Here is a 19,256-nt window from a genome sequence, read left to right as displayed (position 1 = left end):
TGCAAGAGGACCACGCCTCCGGGACGATCTGCGGTCACGTGAGCAGACGGGGCCGAGTTCAGGGAAGCCCGGGAGTCCCGCCTCGCCTCGCGCAGCTTCCGTAGGGAGGGCTCTGGCCGGACCTACTTCAGAGCATCCCCGCCCACCCCGGAAGTGGGGGCGGAGCGAGTGAAGCGTCGGCGCTCAGTGGGCGGAAGTGGCTGTTGGAGGCTTTAAGGTAGCTTTAAATTCCTGCAGTCTTGGCAGCTCACCCCTTTCAGCTGGAGACGGGCTCCTCGCGACGGATGGCAGTGGACGTGAAGTCGCGAGCGAAGCGTTATGAAAAACTGGACTTCCTCGGAGAGGGACAGGTGAGGCTCTCGGGCGGGGCTCGGAGGGCCCTGAGCAGGGAGCGCCGGGCCGCCTCACACTGTCGAAAGTTTTCTCGTGGAAGCCAGCGGACGGGCGCTCCTCGTTCTCCTCGGAGGAGGCTGCCCAGACCCCCCTGCCGCCCCTTGGTCCCCCCTGGACCTGAGTCCCTGAGCGGCCCTCTCCGCTTAGTGGACTGGAACGGGACGTGGACGACCTCAGCACGTTGCCAGCCGCCGCGAATTTGCTCTGAGAACCCTGGATTCCTTGCTTCCCCAAATCTAAAAAAAGTGAAAAGACCAACACAAACCAAGAAGTTTTCACAAACTTAACATGACTCCTGTTTTTCTGTCTAGTTTGCCACGGTTTACAAGGCCAGAGACAAGAACACCAACCAAATTGTCGCCATTAAGAAAGTGAGTTGCAGTTTGTTTTTGTGTCTTGAAGGTGTGTGTGTGTCTGTGTGTGTGTTAGAGCCGGTGACTCGCCTTGTTACTCGTGTGTCTGTGTGTGTGTTAGAGCCGGTGACTCGCCTTGTTACTCGTGTGTGTGTGTGTGTGTGTGTGTGTGTGTCTGTGTCTGTGTTAAGAGCCGGTGACTCGCCTTGTTACTACTCTTGACTGTGCTCTGCTAATGAGTTACTTATGTCATTTTCAAAGAAAATAGAATATCTTAGTGTCTTGTGTTCCAGGGTGGAACTCGGGTTGAACTAGCGTTTTGTTCTATCCATTGAAATTGAGATGAAGAAGGTCTGTATCTTGTTTGTTTTATAAACGCAAACATTGACAAAGGGGACAAATATGCTCGTCTGTTGGGCCCTCAGAACTACTCATCTTTCCAGGTCCCTATTTCTTCCTCACCAGCGTCCACTCTATATCTGTATTTTTCTGAATACATATTTACCATTAAAGGCTTTTGCCAGCATTAATGACATTGATGGGGTGCTTTTTTTAATGGTTTAAGTACCTTTTTTACTTGCATTTCATTCAAGAAACTTAGGTCATATTTGGCTTTCTATATGCCAAGCACTCTGACCCTTGTTTTTTCATTTAACCCTCATAAGAGCCAGGTGACGTAGGTAAGGTATCTTGGTTTTATACTTGAGGTGCCTGAAGCTAAGGGAGATGAGGTGATTCATCAAGATGGCACAGGTAGTAGTTGAGAGAGCCAGGCTTTAGATCCAGTGGTACTGCTTCCAGGCTGATTGCCTTTCCCCATACTTCTGAAATCAGTAACCCTCTCAGGAGAGGCTGGCTTCCTCACACCTCATAGATAGAGGAACCTGGTGGGTCCACGGCGTTGCAAAGAGTCAGACATGGCTGAGTGACTGAGCACAAAAGGCCTGTTGGTGGCTTAGGTAGCCACCTTCCTATTGTTCCTGTTGCTGCTCTGAACCTGTTTTTCCTTCAAAACCCCTAATTCCTTTGAAGCACATCCCTCTCATATTCTTAACACCTGCTCCCCATTCTTCTTTTCTACAATTATTGCTGTCATAGTTATCTTTTTTACTTTTTCTAATGTGTCTAATCTCCTTTTTCAGTTTGTGTTCTATAAGTCAATGCTATTTATAGCTACTCCCTTGTAAAACCCTTAACTTTCCTAATCCTTTTTAAGTTATTTTTCTGATTCTGCCCCTGGTTCACTTTATTCTAGCCACACTGACCTTTCTATCCCTTGAGTATATTAAATGCATCCCAGTCCCAGATTCATTGCATTTGCTCTGGCTTCCAGTTGGTGTATTTTTCCTCTAAAACTTGGCTTGGCTGGTTCCTTATCATTTAGATCTCAGTCAGATATCTCTTGTACATACAGACTTATGCTGGTCATTCTAGCTAAAACAGGTGTACCTGCCTTCTTCCCTAGTGTTCTTTTCCATATTTCTTTGTTATCTTCATAGCATTTATCAAAATCTTTTATCTTTGAGTTTATTTTCTATTTACTACCACTCAAATTATATTTAGGACTGTGGCTAGTACCTTTGCAGACACTCTTAAAAATGTATTGGCTTGACTAACTGATACGGTCTCTTCAAACTGTTGGCATATTGAGTTCTGTGGGTTTTCTGAAAATCCCAGTTGGTTTACTTACTTGCTTGCTTTTATCATAAATTAGGATTTAGAATTCATCCTATTTCTCAGTGATGGGCTTCCCAGGTGATGCTAGTGGTAAAGAACTTGCCTGCCAATGCAGAAGACATAAGAGACGTGGGTTCAATCCCTGAATCGGGAAGATTCCCTGGAGAAGGGCATGGCAACCCACTTGAGTATTGTCTGGAGAATTCTGTGGACAGAGGAGCCTGGTGGGCTCTGGTCCATAGGGTCACAAAGAGTCGGACATGACTGAAGCAACTTAGCACTATATTTCTCAGTGATAGACTGCTACCCCTTGAAAGTGACTCATTATGGAATATTCATTTACATTTAATTTTTATTTCAAATAGTACATCTTTGTAGTTTTATGGAATGTAACCTTTATATAAATGGAATATATAACCTTTAAATCACTGTGTTGTACACCTGAAACTTACATAATATTGTATGTCAACTGTACCTCAAAAAAAAACAGGAATATTTCTCCTTTTACCAAACCCCATTAATTCTCAAAGCATTTTTTTTATTTTAGTCAGTTACTAGGCCAAGCATGCCTCTGGTTTTCACTCATTGGAGCAATGCCTTTCAACTCCAAAATTGTTTTCTCTGGTATTTACATCCATTTTTTTAGATAGCATACTTATGATTCCCTGAATGGCCTTCTTCCTTGGTTCAGACATTGTCTAGACTTAAACTATAAACCCTAGAGATTTGGTGCTTGTGCATCTTCCCCTCCCAATACTCAATTTCTGCTCACACTCATTTACTGGCTTCCCTGGTGTCTCAGACAGTAAAGTGTCTGCCTACAATGCGGGAGACCTGGGTTCGATCCCTGGATTGGGAAGATCCTCTGGAGAAGGGAATGGCAACCCACTCCAGTACTCTTGCCTGGAAAATCCTATGGACGGAGGAGCGTAGTAGGCTACAGTCTATGGGGTCGCAGAGTCGGACATGACTGAGTGACTTCACTTTCTTTCTTTCTTTTCTTGAATTTAACAGAAAAGGAGTAATAAGCATGTATTATTTCACCTGTTGTATTTTGGACCTTTCAGATCAGATCAGTCCCTCAGTCGTGTCCGACTCTTTGCGACCCCATGAATCGCAGCACGCCAGGCCACCCTGTCCATCACCAACTCCCGGAGTTCACTCAGACTCACGTCCATCGAGTCAGTGATGCCATCCAGCCATCTCATCCTCTGTCGTCCCCTTCTCCTCTTGCCCCCAATCCCTCCCAGCATCAGAGTCTTTTCCAATGAGTCAGCTCTTCGCATGAGGTGGCCAAAGTACTGGATTTCAGCTTTAGCATCATTCCTTCCAAAGAAATCCCAGGGCTGATCTCCTTCAGAATGGACTGGTTGGATCTCCTTGGACCTTTAAAATATCATTAATATACCTTATCCTTTTTAAACAGTTGTATTGAATTTACGTTTCCCAGTTTAACCAGTCCTCTGTGGTAGCTTTTTGGAGCAGTTTTCACTTTGCGGTATTTGTTTTATATATCTCAACAATACACATTATTGTATACTTCTAAGCTCTTTCTCTCTTGCTACACACAGACACACACACACACACACACACACACACACACTCTCTTTTGCAACTTGTTTTTCTGAATCAGTATCGTTTCTGAAATCTTCCAGATGGATACACGTAGATCTGTTTATTCATGCTCTTTGATGATCAGATTCTATTCTATGACTACACTAAAATTGGTCTATCCAAACTCTTGTTGATAAACATTTAAGCTGCTTTTTTTTTTTTTTAATGTTTTACTCTGATACAGTCTTTCCACAGACATACATTTGTGCATTTCTCTAGAAAATGTATCTACAGTTGAAACTAATTGCCAATTGTTGCTGCATAGAGAATACCCTGATGTTGAGAAAGATTGAAGGCAGGAGGGGAAGGGGATAACAGAACAAGATGGTTGGATGGCATCACGAACTCAGTGGTCATTGGTTTAAGCAAACTCTGGGAGATGGTGAAGGACAGGGAAGCCTGGCGTGCTGCAGTCCATGGGGTTGCAAAGAGTTGGCCATGACTGAGTGCCTGAACAACACCAAGGGAATACACATCAACATCCAGATACTATCAAACTGCTTTCAAAAATGGTTGGCTCAGTTTAACCTCCCACCGCACTTTCACCATGTTTGTATCATCAGACTTTACAACGGTTGTCAATCAAATGGATCTAAAGTGGTATATGGATGTTTTTTCAATTAATATCTCTCTGATTACCAGTGAGCTTGATCGTCTTTTCCTAGATTTATTGGCTTTTTATACTTTTTCTGTTAGGTTGCCTACATTTTTTTCCTTTCCTGTTGACTTGGTGGAATTTCTTATATATTTTGGATACTGAACCTTAGTCAGAAATATGCACTACAGATATCATTGTCAATGTAAATCTATAATAAGAATAGAAGAGTGTTATTCGAGCCAATCTTAGGATTATAGCCCAGAAGGCAGTCTCTCAGATAGCTCTGAGTTCTGAAGAAGTATGGTTTTCAGTGTAGTTTATATCTTGTCAGAACAGAAAACATCAAACATGACTGGGGTACATTCCTTCAAAGTTTAAAAAAAAAAAAAAAGATCAGAAGACAGATAATTGTATATAGTGAGTCAGTATGACCTTGGCTCCTGGGAAGGGGATCTTATCAAAGGAGTACTACCTTTGAAGTCCCTGAAAGGGAGGTATTTATCCTTATCTTCAAAATAGGCATTCTTTACAGTGGCTCAGATGGTTAAGAATCCTCCTGCGATGTGGGAGACTTGGGTTCAATCCCTGGGTTGGGAAGATCCCCTGGAGAAGGGAATGGCAGTCTACTCCATTATTCTTGCCTAGAGAATCCCATGGACAGAGGAGCCTCTCAGGCTCCATGGGGTTGCAAAGAGTCAGACACAACTGTGCGATTTTCACTTTTGGTAGTGGACCCTTTTATTCCAATATTTAAAGCAGATAGACAGTATGTGTTTCATAGACGACGAAGCAGGCTGTTCTGGTTAGCATCAGATCAGATCAGTCGCTCAGTTGTGTCCGTCTCTTTGCGACCCCATGAATCGCAGCACGCCAGGCCACCCTGTCCATCACCAACTCCCGGAGTTCACTCAGACTCACGTTCATCGAGTCAGTGACGCCATCCAGCCATCTCATCCTCTGTCGTCCCCTTCTCCTCCTGCCCCCAATCCCTCCCAGCATCAGAGTCTTTTCCAATGAGTCAACTCTTTGCATGAGGTGGCCAAAGTACTGGAGTTTCAGCTTTAGCATCATTCCTTCCAAAGAAATCCCAGGGCTGATCTCCTTCAGAATGGACTGGTTGGATCTCCTTGCAGTCCAAGGGACTCTCAAGAGTCTTCTCCAACACCACAGTTCAAAAGCATCAATTCTTGGGCGCTCAGCCTTCTTCACAGTCCAACTCTTACATCCATACATGACCACAGGAAAAACCACAGCCTTGACTAGATGAACCTTTGTTGGCAAAGTAATGTCTCTGCTTTTGAATATGCTATCTAGGTTGGTCATAACTTTCCTTCCAAGGAGTAAGCGTCTTTTAATTTCATGGCTGCAGTCACCATCTGCAGTGATTTTGGAGCCCAGAAAAATAAAGTCTGACACTGTTTCCACTGTTTCCCCATCTATTTCCCATGAAGTGATGGGACCGGATGCCATGATCTTCGTTTTCTGAATGTTGAGCTTTAAGCCAGCTTTTTGACTCTCCACTTTCACCTTCATCAAGAGGCTTTTTAGTTCCTCTTCACTTTCTGCCATAAGGGTGGTGTCATCTGCATATCTGAGGTTATTGATATTTCTCCCGGCAATCTTGATTCCAGCTTCTGTTTCTTCCAGTCCAGCGTTTCTCATGATGTACTTTGCATATAAGTTAAATAAACAGGGTGACAATATACAGCCTTGACGAACTCCTTTTCCTATTCGCAACCAGTCTGTTGTTCCATGTCCAGTTCTAACTGTTGCTTCCTGACTTGCATACAGATTTCTCAAGAGGCAGATCAGGTGGTCTGGTATTCCTATCTCTTTCAGAATTTCCCACAGTTTATTGTGATCCACACAGTCAAAGGCTTTGGCATAGTCAGTAAAGCAGAAATAGATGTTTTTCTGGAACTCTCTTGCTTTTTCCATGATCCAGCAGATGTTGACAATTTGATCTCTGGTTCTTCTGCCTTTTCTAAAGCCTGGCTTGGAGAATTTTAAGTATTACTTTACTAGCGTGTGAGATGAGTGCAATTGTGTGGTAGTTTGAGCATTCTTTGGCATTGTCTTTGGGATTGGAACGAAAACTGACTTTTTCCAGTCCTGTGGCCACTGCTGAGTTTTCCAAATTTGCTGGCATATTGAGTGCAGCACTTTCACAGCATCATCTTTCAGGATTTGGAATAGCTCAACTGGAATTCCATCACCTCCACTAGCTTTGTTCCTAGTGATGCTTTCTAAGGCCCACTTGACTTCACATTCCAGGATGTCTGGCTCTAGGTCAGTGATCACACCATCGTGATTATCTGGGTCGTGAAGATCTTTTTTGTACAGTTCTTCTGTGTATTCTTGCCGTCTCTTCTTAATATCTTCTGCTTCTGTTAGGTCCATACCATTTCTGTCCTTTATCGAGCCCATCTTTGCATGAAATGTTCCTTTGGTAGCTCTGATTTTCTTGAAGAGATCTCTAGTCTTTCCCATGCTGTTGTTTTCCTCTATTTCTTTGCATTGATCGCTGAAGAAGGCTTTCTTATCTCTTCTTGCTATTCTTTGGAACTCTGCATTCAGATGTTTATATCTTTCCTTTTCTCCTTTGCTTTTCGCTTCTCTTCTTTTCACAGCTATTTGTAAGGCCTCCCCAGACAGCCATTTTGCTTTTTTGCATTTCTTTTCCATGGGGATGGTCTTGATCCCTGTCTCCTGTACAGTGTCACGAACCTCAGTCCATAGCTCATCAGGCACTCTATCTGTCAGATCTAGGCCCTTAAATCTATTTCTCACTTCCACTGTATAATCATAAGGGATTTGATTTAGGTCATACCTGAATGGTCTAGTGGTTTTCCCTACTTTCTTCACTTTAAGTCTGAATTTGGCAATAAGGAGTTCATGGTCTGAGCCACAGTCAGCTCCTGGTCTTGTTTTTGCAGACTGTATAGAGCTCTCCATCTTTGGCTGCAAAGAATATAATCAATGTGATTTCAGTGTTGACCATCTGGTGATGTCCATGTATAGAGTCTTCTCTTGTGTTGTTGGAAGAGGGTGTTTGTTATGACCAGTGCATTTTCTTGGCAAAACTCTATTAGTCTTTGCCCTGCTTCATTCCATATCTGGTTAGCATAAAGTTTGTTAAATAAGCCAGAATGACTTGTTTATACTTTAGTATGTGAAAATTTCTTCAATCATTGTCTCTCAGACTTTGGGCTTTTAGTTTATTTATGGTATCTTTTGAGGTACAGGTATTTAAAATTTTAGTCTGGTTAAATTTGTCTATTTTTCCCCTTTTTTGGTTCCCTTTTTTTGTGTGCTTCCCTGCTTCTAGATTATAAAAAATTCTCCTGTATTTTCATCTGAAAATTTTAAAGTATCGCTTTTCACATTTAGGTCTACATTCCATTTGGAGTTAAATTTTCTTTGTTGTGTAGTATGAAAATCTAGTATTTTTCCCCCAGCTCTCAACATTTTTTAGTACATTCTTTTCCTGGTGAGTTGTAATGCCAAGTTCCAGTTTATACTTGGATTTGTTTCTGGGCATACTATTCTTTTATTGGTTGATTTTCTTTTTCCCTCCATTCCTGCTGCACTGCTCTAGGGTCTGTACTTACGGTTGCCTTGTAAATTCTCGAGGGCTTTCTGTAGTTGTGGTATGGGGGCTTCTCATTGCAGTAGCTTCTCTTATTGCAGAACCTGGTCTCCAAGGTGTTGGGCTTCGGTAGCTTCAGTGTGTGGGCTCAGTTGTGCCGCAGGGGCTTAGTTGCCCCATGGCTTAGTTGTGAAATCTTTCCAGACCAGGGATTGAACCCCTGTCCCCTGCATTGGCAGGCGGATTCTCAACCATTGGATTTCCAGGGAAGCCTAACTACTCTTCTTCGAAATTATCTTGGCTTACTCTATGAGTCAGTTGAGAAATTTGAACCAAATCAGAATTTGAATATGAACTAGTTATTACATGCTGTATGGCATTATTATTAATTTTATTAGGAGAATGGCATTATGGGTATATAAGAATATGTCCACGTTTTAGAGATCCCTGTTGAAGTATATAGGGATGAAATAATACAAAGTCCAACCACAGCATAAAAAAAATGTATGTTGTAGCCAACAAAAAAGAGGATGGATGAAGTAAATATGGCAAAATATTGGTAATTATTGAATCTGACTGATGATGTAGATGGCTTCATGAAACTAGTCTATTACATTTCCTAAACACAGTAAAAAGTAATGTTTTAAGTTATCTGTTCTTAGCTCCTTACTTTTCTGTATAAAGTTTAGAATCCGTTTGTCAGTGTCCATGAAAAATGCTGTTGTACTTTACATCTAGTTTAATTAAAGAGAATTGATGTATTTATGATATTGAATCTTTCTATCCATGAACATGCTGTCTGTGTTTATTTTGATCACATTTCTTGAACATTAAAACATGTTCAAGAGTGTTTTGTAATGTTCTTGGGAAGCTTCATACGTCTCTTATTGGCTTTAATTCCTATGTGCCTTATATTTTTTGGTGCTGTAATAAATAGCCTGTGAAAGTGTTAGTCGCTCAATTGTGTCCGACTCTTTTTGACCCCATGGACTGTAGCCCACCAGGCTCCTCTGTCCATGGGATTCTCCAGGCAAGAATATTGGAGTGGATTGCCATTCCCTTCTCCAGGGGATCTTCCTGACCCAGGAATTGAACCTGGGTCTCCTGTGTAACAAGCAGATTCTTTACTGGCTGAGCCACCAGGGAAGCCCAAGATAAAATAAATAGCCTACCTTTAAGTTAAAAGTTGTTTGTAGTATATAGGTGGGGGGTATTTTAAAAGGTAAAATAGCTGATTTTCTGGAGTAGGATTTTTTTTTTTTTTGTATTCTTGGCTACATTGTCATTGCATAAAGTAGTAAGCTCTTGTTCTTTAACCTAGTAGTTGGGTTTGTGTGAGACTGAACCTATTAATGCAGTTCACTGTGCTTGTATATAGTAGCAAAAGTTTAATCATTTGCTGTATCCATCACTATCTGTAATTTTCCTTCTTGGAAAATGTGGTCCCTGGGAGCATATTAAGCATGTTATTTATATGTTACATATTTCCTCCCAAGTAGTCTTAACTTGAAGTGCTTGTTTTGTTTATTGGGCTTCCCCTGGTGGCTCAGTCAGTAAAGAATCTGCCTGCAGTGCAGGAGACCTGGGTTCAATCCCTGGGTTGGGAAGATCCCCTGGAGAAGGAAATGGCAACCCACTCCAGTATTCTTGCCTGGAAGATTCCATAGACAGAGGAGTTTGGTGGGCTACAGTTCATGGGGTTGCAAGAGTCAGATACTGACTTAGTGACCAAACCACCACCACCCACCTAGATTATCTCCCTAAGTTCTATATGTATCACAATCTATAATTTTTCTTCTTGGAAAATGTGGTCCCTGGGAGTATATTATTGGGCATATTAAGCATGTTAATTTATATGTTACATATTTCCTCCCAAGTAGTCTAATTTGAAGTGCTTCTTTTATTAGCCTGTATGCATTTAATTTATTCCACGTTTAATCTTACAAAGTTGTGTAATTCAAAACTTGAGGGGAAAGGAATGATAGGTACTTGATCCTTTATTATATTGTTAATTTTGCCTTTCTGATTCGTGATTCCTGCTCCCTCCTTGCCTGCTAATATTAGCTACATATAAGTAGTTATGTATTTTTGCTTTAAGCATTTGAAGTGTTTATGTATTACGCATTTGTCTAAATAGTTTAACACGTTTTTATTGTGTTTTCCTCTACCAGATCAAACTTGGACATAGATCAGAAGCTAAAGATGGTAAGTAACTTATTTCATGTAATCTGACAGAACAGAAAAGGTGGTTCTTCTCACTGAGGAAAAGAACAAAGTATTAATTAAGTTAACAATGGTTTCTGGGTAGAGTTATTGCAGGTCCCAGAAGACTAACGATAGACTCAGGATAGAGATAGGATATTTGTACTTTTCACCATTTGGGTGTTCAGAGGATATTCCGATCACCTAAGCAGATGGAAAACAGCAAGGTTATTAGTGACTTGTCTTACTGTCTTCATTACTGCTTTAGTTGTTTTCAAGCCACTGTATTTCTGAGCTTCTGGTTACTTTGAAAATTCAGGATTCATGGAAGTATACAAAGCTCACTATAAAATAAATATATAGGGATGGGGGAGATTTTTGTATCCCTTCTGCTAAAGCTCTGTTTGAGTGCTAAGTCCTATTTAGTCATCAGGAAATAGTTTCTGTGTAAAGGATCCATCATCTCTCTAATACTAATACCAGGTCGTTTTTTGTTTTTTTTTTTCCAGTATTTATTTATTTGGCTACACTGGGTCTTAGTTGCAGCATGCTGGATCTTTGATCTTCATTGTGGCATGCAGGATCTCTTAGTTGTGGGAAGCAAACTCTTAACTCGCGACGTGTGGGATCTCGTTTCCTGACCAGGGGTCAAACCTGGGCCCCCTGCATTGGGTGCACGGACCACCAGGGAAATCCCATCAGATCTTATTTTAAAATGTTGGGTTTTGTCCTTTGCATTGGGAAAGATGGTATTTAATCACTAGTTTTCTGTTAGCTTAAAGAATCTGCCTCTAATATTCATAAGGCAAGAGAAGAAAAGCTATTAACTTCTCAGCTATAGGCTACATACTTGTGTACATATTATTCCAGGAGTCTTCAGATCTCATATTCTATAGATGAAGTGAATACTTTTTTCATCATTTATCATAGTCTGTCCTAAACTGTTTTAAAAACAAAGCAATATAAATTGGAAACAGGTATGTTATAAAAATTGTTATTTTTTTTTTCCTGAGGAATATTCATTGCTATTTCATCAGAGACTGATCTTTCCCAAAAAATATGTTTATAAGAAGGTTTGAGATTTCAGAATTCTTTTTCACTTTTTTCTTTGCCTTTTTATCTAGGTATAAATAGAACAGCCTTAAGAGAGATAAAATTATTACAGGAGCTAAGTCATCCAAATATAATTGGTGTGAGTATGATCTAAGTTTCTGGGGTTTGGGACCCTGCCTTTCCAAATGTGGATGTTGATTGAAGGCTCAGGAAGGAGTTGTCCTAGGTGAGCCTTACAAAAAGGCTGAAATGTATTTTTTATCCTAATTGTTCTTATAGGCAGTGTTTTAAAAACTATACAGCTGCTGAAATAAATTAAATATGGGCATACAGGCTGACTTTATCAGAAATTTTGAAGTCTAGAGAGCTCTAGCATGTGTAAGACCTTGAGCAGTTTCCCTTGAACTCTGCCTCATAGTCTCTACCTCATAGGGTTGTTATGAGACTAGTTCACTGAATACACGTCTAGTAATGGTAACTCACTCCAGTATTCTTGCCTGGAGAATCCCATGAACAGAGGAGCCTGGTGGGCTACAGGCCATGGGCTCACAAAGAGCCCGATATGACTGAGCAACTAACACCTACTTACCTGGGATAATGTCTGGCATAGGGAACACACTCATTCAGTGAATAATAGCTACTGCTGCTGTTTGTTGGATTTTCTTAAGTACCAAGGTTGGGAGTTTTTCTAGATTATAGGGACTTCAGTGAGGTTCTCATTAATTCATTACTTAATTATAATTCCTAAAATTTGGAGGGAGAGGTTAAGTATTGGTGATTTTTTTTTTTTTTAATAGTAAGGCTTAATATCTTGTGCTTCAAAGTACTAATTCCTAGCCAAAAATGGATAAATATTAAATTTAATAAAATTATTTAAACTTTACAGTCCAAATGCTTAAGTTTTTAAAGATTAAAAACTTAGGTATAATGTCAAGTATTTATTAAGAGTATCACATGTTGATTTTTTTTTTAAATTTTGCTTTGTAGCTCCTTGATGCTTTTGGACATAAATCTAACATTAGTCTTGTCTTTGATTTTATGGAAACTGATCTAGAGGTAAGACTAAGATTTCTGGAGAAATTTATTTTCCTGTTTATCAAAAGAGAATCTAAGTGTTTATTTTCTACCTTTGAAGAAGGTAGTCAAAAGAATGCTTAAATTTTGTTGAAATCTAGATGTGGTCTTAAGTCAAAGATCTTCTGAATCATTTACCCATATTCCCAGTGGTACATACAAGATTTGGATTTCGATAGCATTTGTTGTCTGCCAAGTTCCCGATACCTTATTACATTACTTTTTAGAAAAATAAGTGTTTGGCTTTGGAGGGTTTGGAACTTCCTTGTGGTATTATCACAGACTGTCCTTTTGAAAACCAAGTTTCTTTTTGAGAAGAATAAGATTTTAGGCTTTTCATTAATACTAATTGAATCTCAATGATGGACAGTCTGGAGATGTGGAACAAGTGGAATTCTTATACACTGCTGATGAGAATGCAAAGATACAGCCACTTTGGAAAAAACAGTTTGGCAGTTTCTTACACTAAATACACCCTTAGGATATGATCTAGAAATCCATCTATATATTTATTTATCCAAGAGAAACAAAAACATGTCCACACAGATGTTTAGCTTTCTTCATAATGACCCAAACTGAAAACAACCCAAATGTCTTTCATCAAATGAATGTATAAACAAACTGGTACATTTATAAAGTGGAATACTATTTGAGAATAAAAAGAAACAAACTATTAACATATGCAGTAGTATAGGTAACTCTCAGATACGTTACACTAAAGGAAAGAAGCCAGGCTCAAAAGCTACTGATGCTGTATGATTCATGTATGTTTTTTTTTGGAAAAGGAAAAACTAAAGGAACAGAAATCAGATCTTTGGTTGCTGGGGTTAGGAATCGAGGGGAAGATGGAGTAGAGAGAGGCATGGGGGAGTTTAGGGGGAATTGTAAAACTGTTTTTGGTTGTGGTAGTGGTTACACAACTGAAGTGTTAAAAACTGAGATTAAAAGTGTCTTTCACCTATTTGAAAAAAAGAAAATTGCATTTTTAGCTCGTATAACTAAAAGTCTGGGAATAAACTGACTTGAATCATAGTTCACAAATAATGCTAGCAGAACACAATTTTTCACTTGTTCTCTGTTGCCTCGTTCATGGGTAAAATTTCTCAATATAGTGGCTCAGGTGCTTGTAGGCTTCTATCCTTAGAGCTTAATAATGCCTGAGGAGAGAAAGTATTTTGTTGCCTTTGATTCTAGCTCAAGTATGGCTTGGCTTGGCTCACATTTCTATCCCTGAACTAGTCTGGAAAGCAGGCTATAGAGTGGTGACGGAGCATGCCTGGATCATGTGTCCGCTACTTTTGGAGGCCACAGGTAGTGCACAACGTGTAATCACGTGGACTAAGCTGGGAACCCGAGGTTTCCAAAAGGAATGTTGAATGCTGTTATCAGGAGGGGCTGTATATCCTGGGGCAAGTGAAACGGCAGATGATTGCTACATGGATGCCTAAAAACAAAGCAGTAGGAGACAGTACTGCTTTCCTTCTAAAGAGACTTTGCCTAACCACATAACTGGGAGTTCTGACCGTGCTTCCTAAGGAGAGTTAGGCAAGAATCTCCTTTCTTTCATAAAGAATCTCCTTTATGAATAAGTCCATCTTTTGTCTATAAATGATTTGATATAGTAGAATTTATTTGGAATGATAAAAGCGTACCTGTATACTGTCTGCCTACTTTACAGGTTATAATAAAGGATAACAGTCTTGTGCTAACACCTTCACACATCAAAGCCTATATGTTGATGACTCTTCAAGGATTAGAATATTTACATCAACATTGGATTCTGCATAGGGTAAGGTTTTTAACCAAGTATGATTGTGTCTTTATGTTGTAGTCAGACTTTCTGCAGCCAGTTTATTACACAAAAGGCCTGAGTATGTAAATTATAAAAGTAGAACTGGACTGTTCTATCCACCCTTCTTCCTCTCTGCGCTCCTTCAGTTAAACCAGGTGGCGCTGTGAAAACTCTGTGTTACTAGGTGGAATTTAGAAATGCAAGAGGCCAGTTCCTTCATTTTTTTCATACTTGAAGAGTTAAGTTGCTGACCCAAAAGTTACATTTTTTTTTTTTTTGAGGTCAGCAGCTGTAGTGACTGACAAGAGTATTAGAACCTAGATATTTTGGCTTGAAGTTCAGTGTTTTTTGTGCTATACTGTTATAATAGAAAACAACAACAGTGGGTGTCTGGATTAAATTATACAATGCAAAAATACTTCTGGAAAAATATTTCTGGTAGCTCTGAAACTCTGGGAAGTAAAATTTCTGTAATGGCTGAGTCATTGTTAGGAACATTCAGCTACTAGAACAAGGCTGATGATTTAGATAGGTAGATGTTTGTAGGCATCCTATTTATCAGTACATAAAGTAGCTAAAATATATATAATAGTAATTGTCATACTTAAGCTTGGAATTCCTTTTAGGTTAAGGCTAATATCTTTTTAGCATTGATTGTGAAGACTATATTCTTCTTTTATAAACACATAATGTTTTTATTTACTAAAGTTCATATATTGTGGTGTTTATTGTTTTGGGCCTCACGGCTTGTGGGATCTTAGTTCCCCAACCAGGGATCAAACCGGGGCCCTCAACAGTGACATGCAGAGTCCTAACCGCTGGACCACCAGGGAGTTCCCTGTATATATTGTTATTGAATTAATAGCAGCAGCTGTTTTTTGAATGCTTACTAGGAACCAATCATTACACTAGGCTTTTCATAGGAAATATTAAATTTAATCCTCACAGCAAACCTGTGAAGTATATAAATTGAAGTTCATTGAAAAGAAGTACCTTGACCCAAGGCCTCACTAAGAAATATAGCTAATCTTATTTTGATTTTTAGGATTTTACATCAATGAAAAAAATTTTGGTGGTGGTTAAATTTGGAGTGTTACCTGTTTCTGCTAGATTTAAATATAACTAAATGTATTACTATGATGCTCTCCTTCACCCCGCTTATTTGTTGGTTTAAAATCTCCATTATATAGGACCTAAAACCAAACAACTTGTTGCTAGATGAAAATGGAGTTCTAAAACTGGCTGATTTTGGCCTGGCCAAATCATTTGGGAGCCCCAGTAGAGCTTATACACATCAGGTTGTAACCAGGTAAGGATTCCTTAACTAACTAAAGCTTGTATTGTGTAGGATATTAATCACAAATGAGCCTCATTTGGCTTCTTTGAATTTTGGCTGAGTTCAGGAGTTATTGTTGGTATCTTATTAAACAGTGAAAAAATATTCAGCCCTTCTTTCTAATGGAGTTGAATTAATTCAGTCCCCAGAGATTTACCTAGTAATTTGGGGGGACTAATTTATACTTCTTACACAGTTTAGTTAGGTAGGTTGGAACTATAGTGGCTGTTCTTTTACATGACCACCTGACTTGGGGGGGCCTGTGTTTATTTTATTGGTCAGTTCTGATTCCATATTTTATATCATTGAGTGTGAATGAAAATTCCCTAAACAAAGCAGTGCTTTTATTTGGATTTTTCATTGCTAATATTTTCTGTTTATACATAAAAAGTATAAACAGAAAATAAAAACTAAAAATCACATTATATGGATAGGGACAGTAGATTTTATAATTCTTGTCCAGATGGCATTTGTTAACTTCCCTGACTGTTAAGAATCTGAGACGATCTTCAGATTTTCTGTCCTTTAAATTACTTTGTCACCTTCTTCCAAATAGATCTCATTGAGTGTCAATCACCTGATCCTAGAGTATAAAGTAAGGGATATAAGTAGTTGTTCAGGTAATTTCTGGAAAATTAGGCCCGTCGTTCAGGAACTCTGGGAACTCAGGAAAACAAGGACCCACATACATGAGCGTTGTGTTTCACTGGTTTTCATCTACCTGTTTCTGACTTTCTCTACTTTGAAATCAGACACTACTAATAGGTCAAATTAAAATGAGGACTGAGAATTAACAATTTAGATTAGTGATAGGGATATCTTGATAACCTAGACAAGAGCAATTTTGGTGGAGTGGTGTGGGATGAAAACCTGACTGATGGAGTTAAGAGAAGAGTAAATGGAGACAGGAAGAACATACAGCCAGAGAATGAGGGGTGTTAGGGGCAGCAGGGTTCAGAGAAGTTTTTGTTGTTTGTTTCTTTGTTTTTTAGTTTATTTTTTTAAGGCTATGAAAACAATGGTATGTTTAACATTGATAGTAATAAATCTAGTAAAGAACAAAAAGCTGACTGTTGTAGGAAAAAGAGAATTGCAGGAGCAATATCCTTGGAAACAGGCAAGCGTGTTGTATCCAGTGCCCAAGTTGAGGGACTGACTTTAAAAACACTAAAGGCTAGTTATGTAGTTATGAATGGGAAGGTGGATTGTGAGTGTGCAGATGACTGTTGATGAGTCTGTAGAAATTTTTTTTCATTACTTGCATTATTTTAGTGAAGTAGGAATTAGAAAATCAGCTAAGAAGTAGGATGGTATTTAGGGTTTTGGGAGAAAGAACATGTTCATCGTCTAAAAGTGAGAGGATGAATGGACTGAGGGTGAATTTCCTGCAGCAGTAAGGAACTTTTGATTTTATAGCCAATTTTTCTGAGTTAATATATCTGTAAAAGTACATTTCATCAGTGTATGATGTTTTTCTGAGGAGTTTTCTCTAAGAAGTACTTTACTAATTCCACTCTAAAATGACAATGTTTATTTTTGTTCTCCAGGTGGTATCGGGCCCCTGAGCTACTGTTCGGAGCTAGAATGTATGGTGTAGGTGTGGACATGTGGGCTGTGGGCTGTATATTAGCAGAGTTGCTTCTAAGGGTAAGTCTTGAGTTGATGTACACTGTTCAGTATTGTTATAGGTATTTGTTCTTACAATTTGTGTAAACATTATCTTCTCAGAGGTAATTTCCCAGAGGTAATTACCATCCTTGAAATAAGAAACCAACAAACAGGCCAATTAAAAAAACCTCCACCAAGTACAGCCTGTTTATTAACACCATTTAGGACAATAAAGGTTTATTATTGCTCATTCTGTGTTCTGAAATTCGACCGTCATAAAATTATTGGATTGTAATATGGTACTATCTCTAAAGCAACTAAAAGGGTTAGGATAAACGTCTGTATTTCTGGGATCACTGGGGAAGTCCCACCCTTAGACTAAGTTTTTATTTTTGTTATTGTTTAATGTTTCTTATTAAATTTATCATATTATTTGTGTAACAGCTATCACAGATCATCTTGAAATATCTGCTTCTTACTTTCTTTTAGGTTCCTTTTTTGCCAGGAGATTCAGACCTTGATCAACTAACAAGAATATTTGAAACTTTGGGCACACCAACTGAAGAGCAGTGGCCTGTAAGCTTTCATACATGTTCTTTGAAATTTAGAATAGTGTATAGTGCTATAACATGAATATTACTTAAACAAATGCATTAATTGTCTTAATTTACTAGTAATAATTACTCTTTGCAAAATTTACACAAAGTAAAAGTTAAAATTGTGATATACCATCCAGACTCCTATATACATATAGCCCTCACCCATCCCAGTAATTTCTACCCCAGTGTTAATCATTATTTTGCTGTAAAGCCTTGCTATGAGGACACACGCCCACATAAATACATATGACTTGCTTTTTCTTTGATTCTTTAAAAATGTGATCACACCATGTAAATTTTTGCAACCAACTTGCTCCTAATATTGTTCACATTTTCCTTTTTAAGTTATATAATATTTCATTTTGTGGCTGTTTCATGTTTATCAACATCTTGATGGATTTATGGATTTATTTATTGCATTTTCACTAACACAATGAAGGTTTATTTTTGGTTTTGTTGTTCATTATTCCCCAACCAGAGATTGAAGTTGGTCCTCCAGGAAAGCCTGGAATCCCAGGCCACCAGGGAACTCATTATTTATTTTTAACTATTAAATTATCTCAAAAAAATAAATCTGTGATAAAATTCATTACAGTTTAAGTTGCTAATTTTATGTATTACAGTTCAGTGAAATTCTCACTTGTTCATTATAATTGTAGACCTTTTGATTTTCCTTTCTGTTATAGCCTCATCTCCTGGGGGAAAAATAAATCCTAGACAAGACATTTTAATCAGCCTCTTTACCTTCTGGTTAAAACTGTAATGAAATTGTCTAAAACAAATTAAGGAGTTTCTTTTGCGTTATTACTTCCTCAACTTTCTAACTGAAGGTTAGCTATATGTTCTAATTGTAAAACATGCTCTAACAGCATTCATTTATTGAACTTACTTTATGCCGTTAATGATAGGGTTTCATAAATTGTATTTAATTCTCCCAACAATCCTGTTAAGGTAGGTGCTGTTATTCACACTTTATAGATATAGAGACAGCTGTGGCGTGAGGTTAAGTAGCTTACCCGAAGCTACCTAGTGTCAGCTGCTGCTGCTGCTAAGTCACTTCGGTCGTGTCCGACTCTGTGCGACCCCATAGACGGCAGCCCACCAGGCTCCCCTGTCCCTGGGATTCTCCAGGCAAGAACACTGGAGTGGGTTGCCATTTCCTAGGACTCCAATTTGAGTCTTTCTGACTCCAGAGCCATATTCATAGCATTTATCCAGTACTTTTCATTTGACATGATTTTCTAAATAGTAGTTGCTTATGATGGTTTCCTTGGATTTTTAAAAATTCTTATTTTGATTTACATGTAGAAGGAAATAATACAGATATATCCCTTACTTCCTTTACTTAGCTTCTCAGAAGGGTAACAT

At 38.9% G+C, this 19,256-nt stretch overlaps 1 protein-coding gene across 3 annotated transcripts in view; it reads left to right on the top strand.

Annotated features, from left to right (window-relative positions):
- The first annotated feature begins 209 nt into the window (after positions 1-209).
- CDK7 (cyclin dependent kinase 7) overlaps positions 210-19,256 on the top strand; it is a 28,129-nt gene continuing 9,082 nt past the window's right edge. Inside the window, exons 1-9 of one of the 3 annotated variants that reach the window (XM_070774579.1) lie at positions 210-350; positions 705-764; positions 10,396-10,429; positions 11,551-11,618; positions 12,467-12,535; positions 14,232-14,342; positions 15,536-15,654; positions 17,229-17,328; positions 17,779-17,865. In XM_070774579.1, the coding sequence (XP_070630680.1) occupies positions 285-350; positions 705-764; positions 10,396-10,429; positions 11,551-11,618; positions 12,467-12,535; positions 14,232-14,342; positions 15,536-15,654; positions 17,229-17,328; positions 17,779-17,865 (714 nt within the window). In that variant the 5' untranslated portion in view covers positions 210-284. Of the gene's footprint in view, positions 351-704; positions 765-10,395; positions 10,430-11,550; positions 11,619-12,466; positions 12,536-14,231; positions 14,343-15,535; positions 15,655-17,228; positions 17,329-17,778; positions 17,866-19,256 lie in introns of those variants that run through there. The other 2 variants (XM_070774581.1, XM_070774580.1) reach the window with 2 other exon arrangements.

The sequence above is a fragment of the Bos indicus genome, chromosome 20, assembly GCF_029378745.1.
Source record: "Bos indicus isolate NIAB-ARS_2022 breed Sahiwal x Tharparkar chromosome 20, NIAB-ARS_B.indTharparkar_mat_pri_1.0, whole genome shotgun sequence".
Lineage (NCBI taxonomy): Eukaryota > Metazoa > Chordata > Mammalia > Artiodactyla > Bovidae > Bos > Bos indicus.
This window is presented reverse-complemented; position numbering and strand designations above follow the sequence as displayed.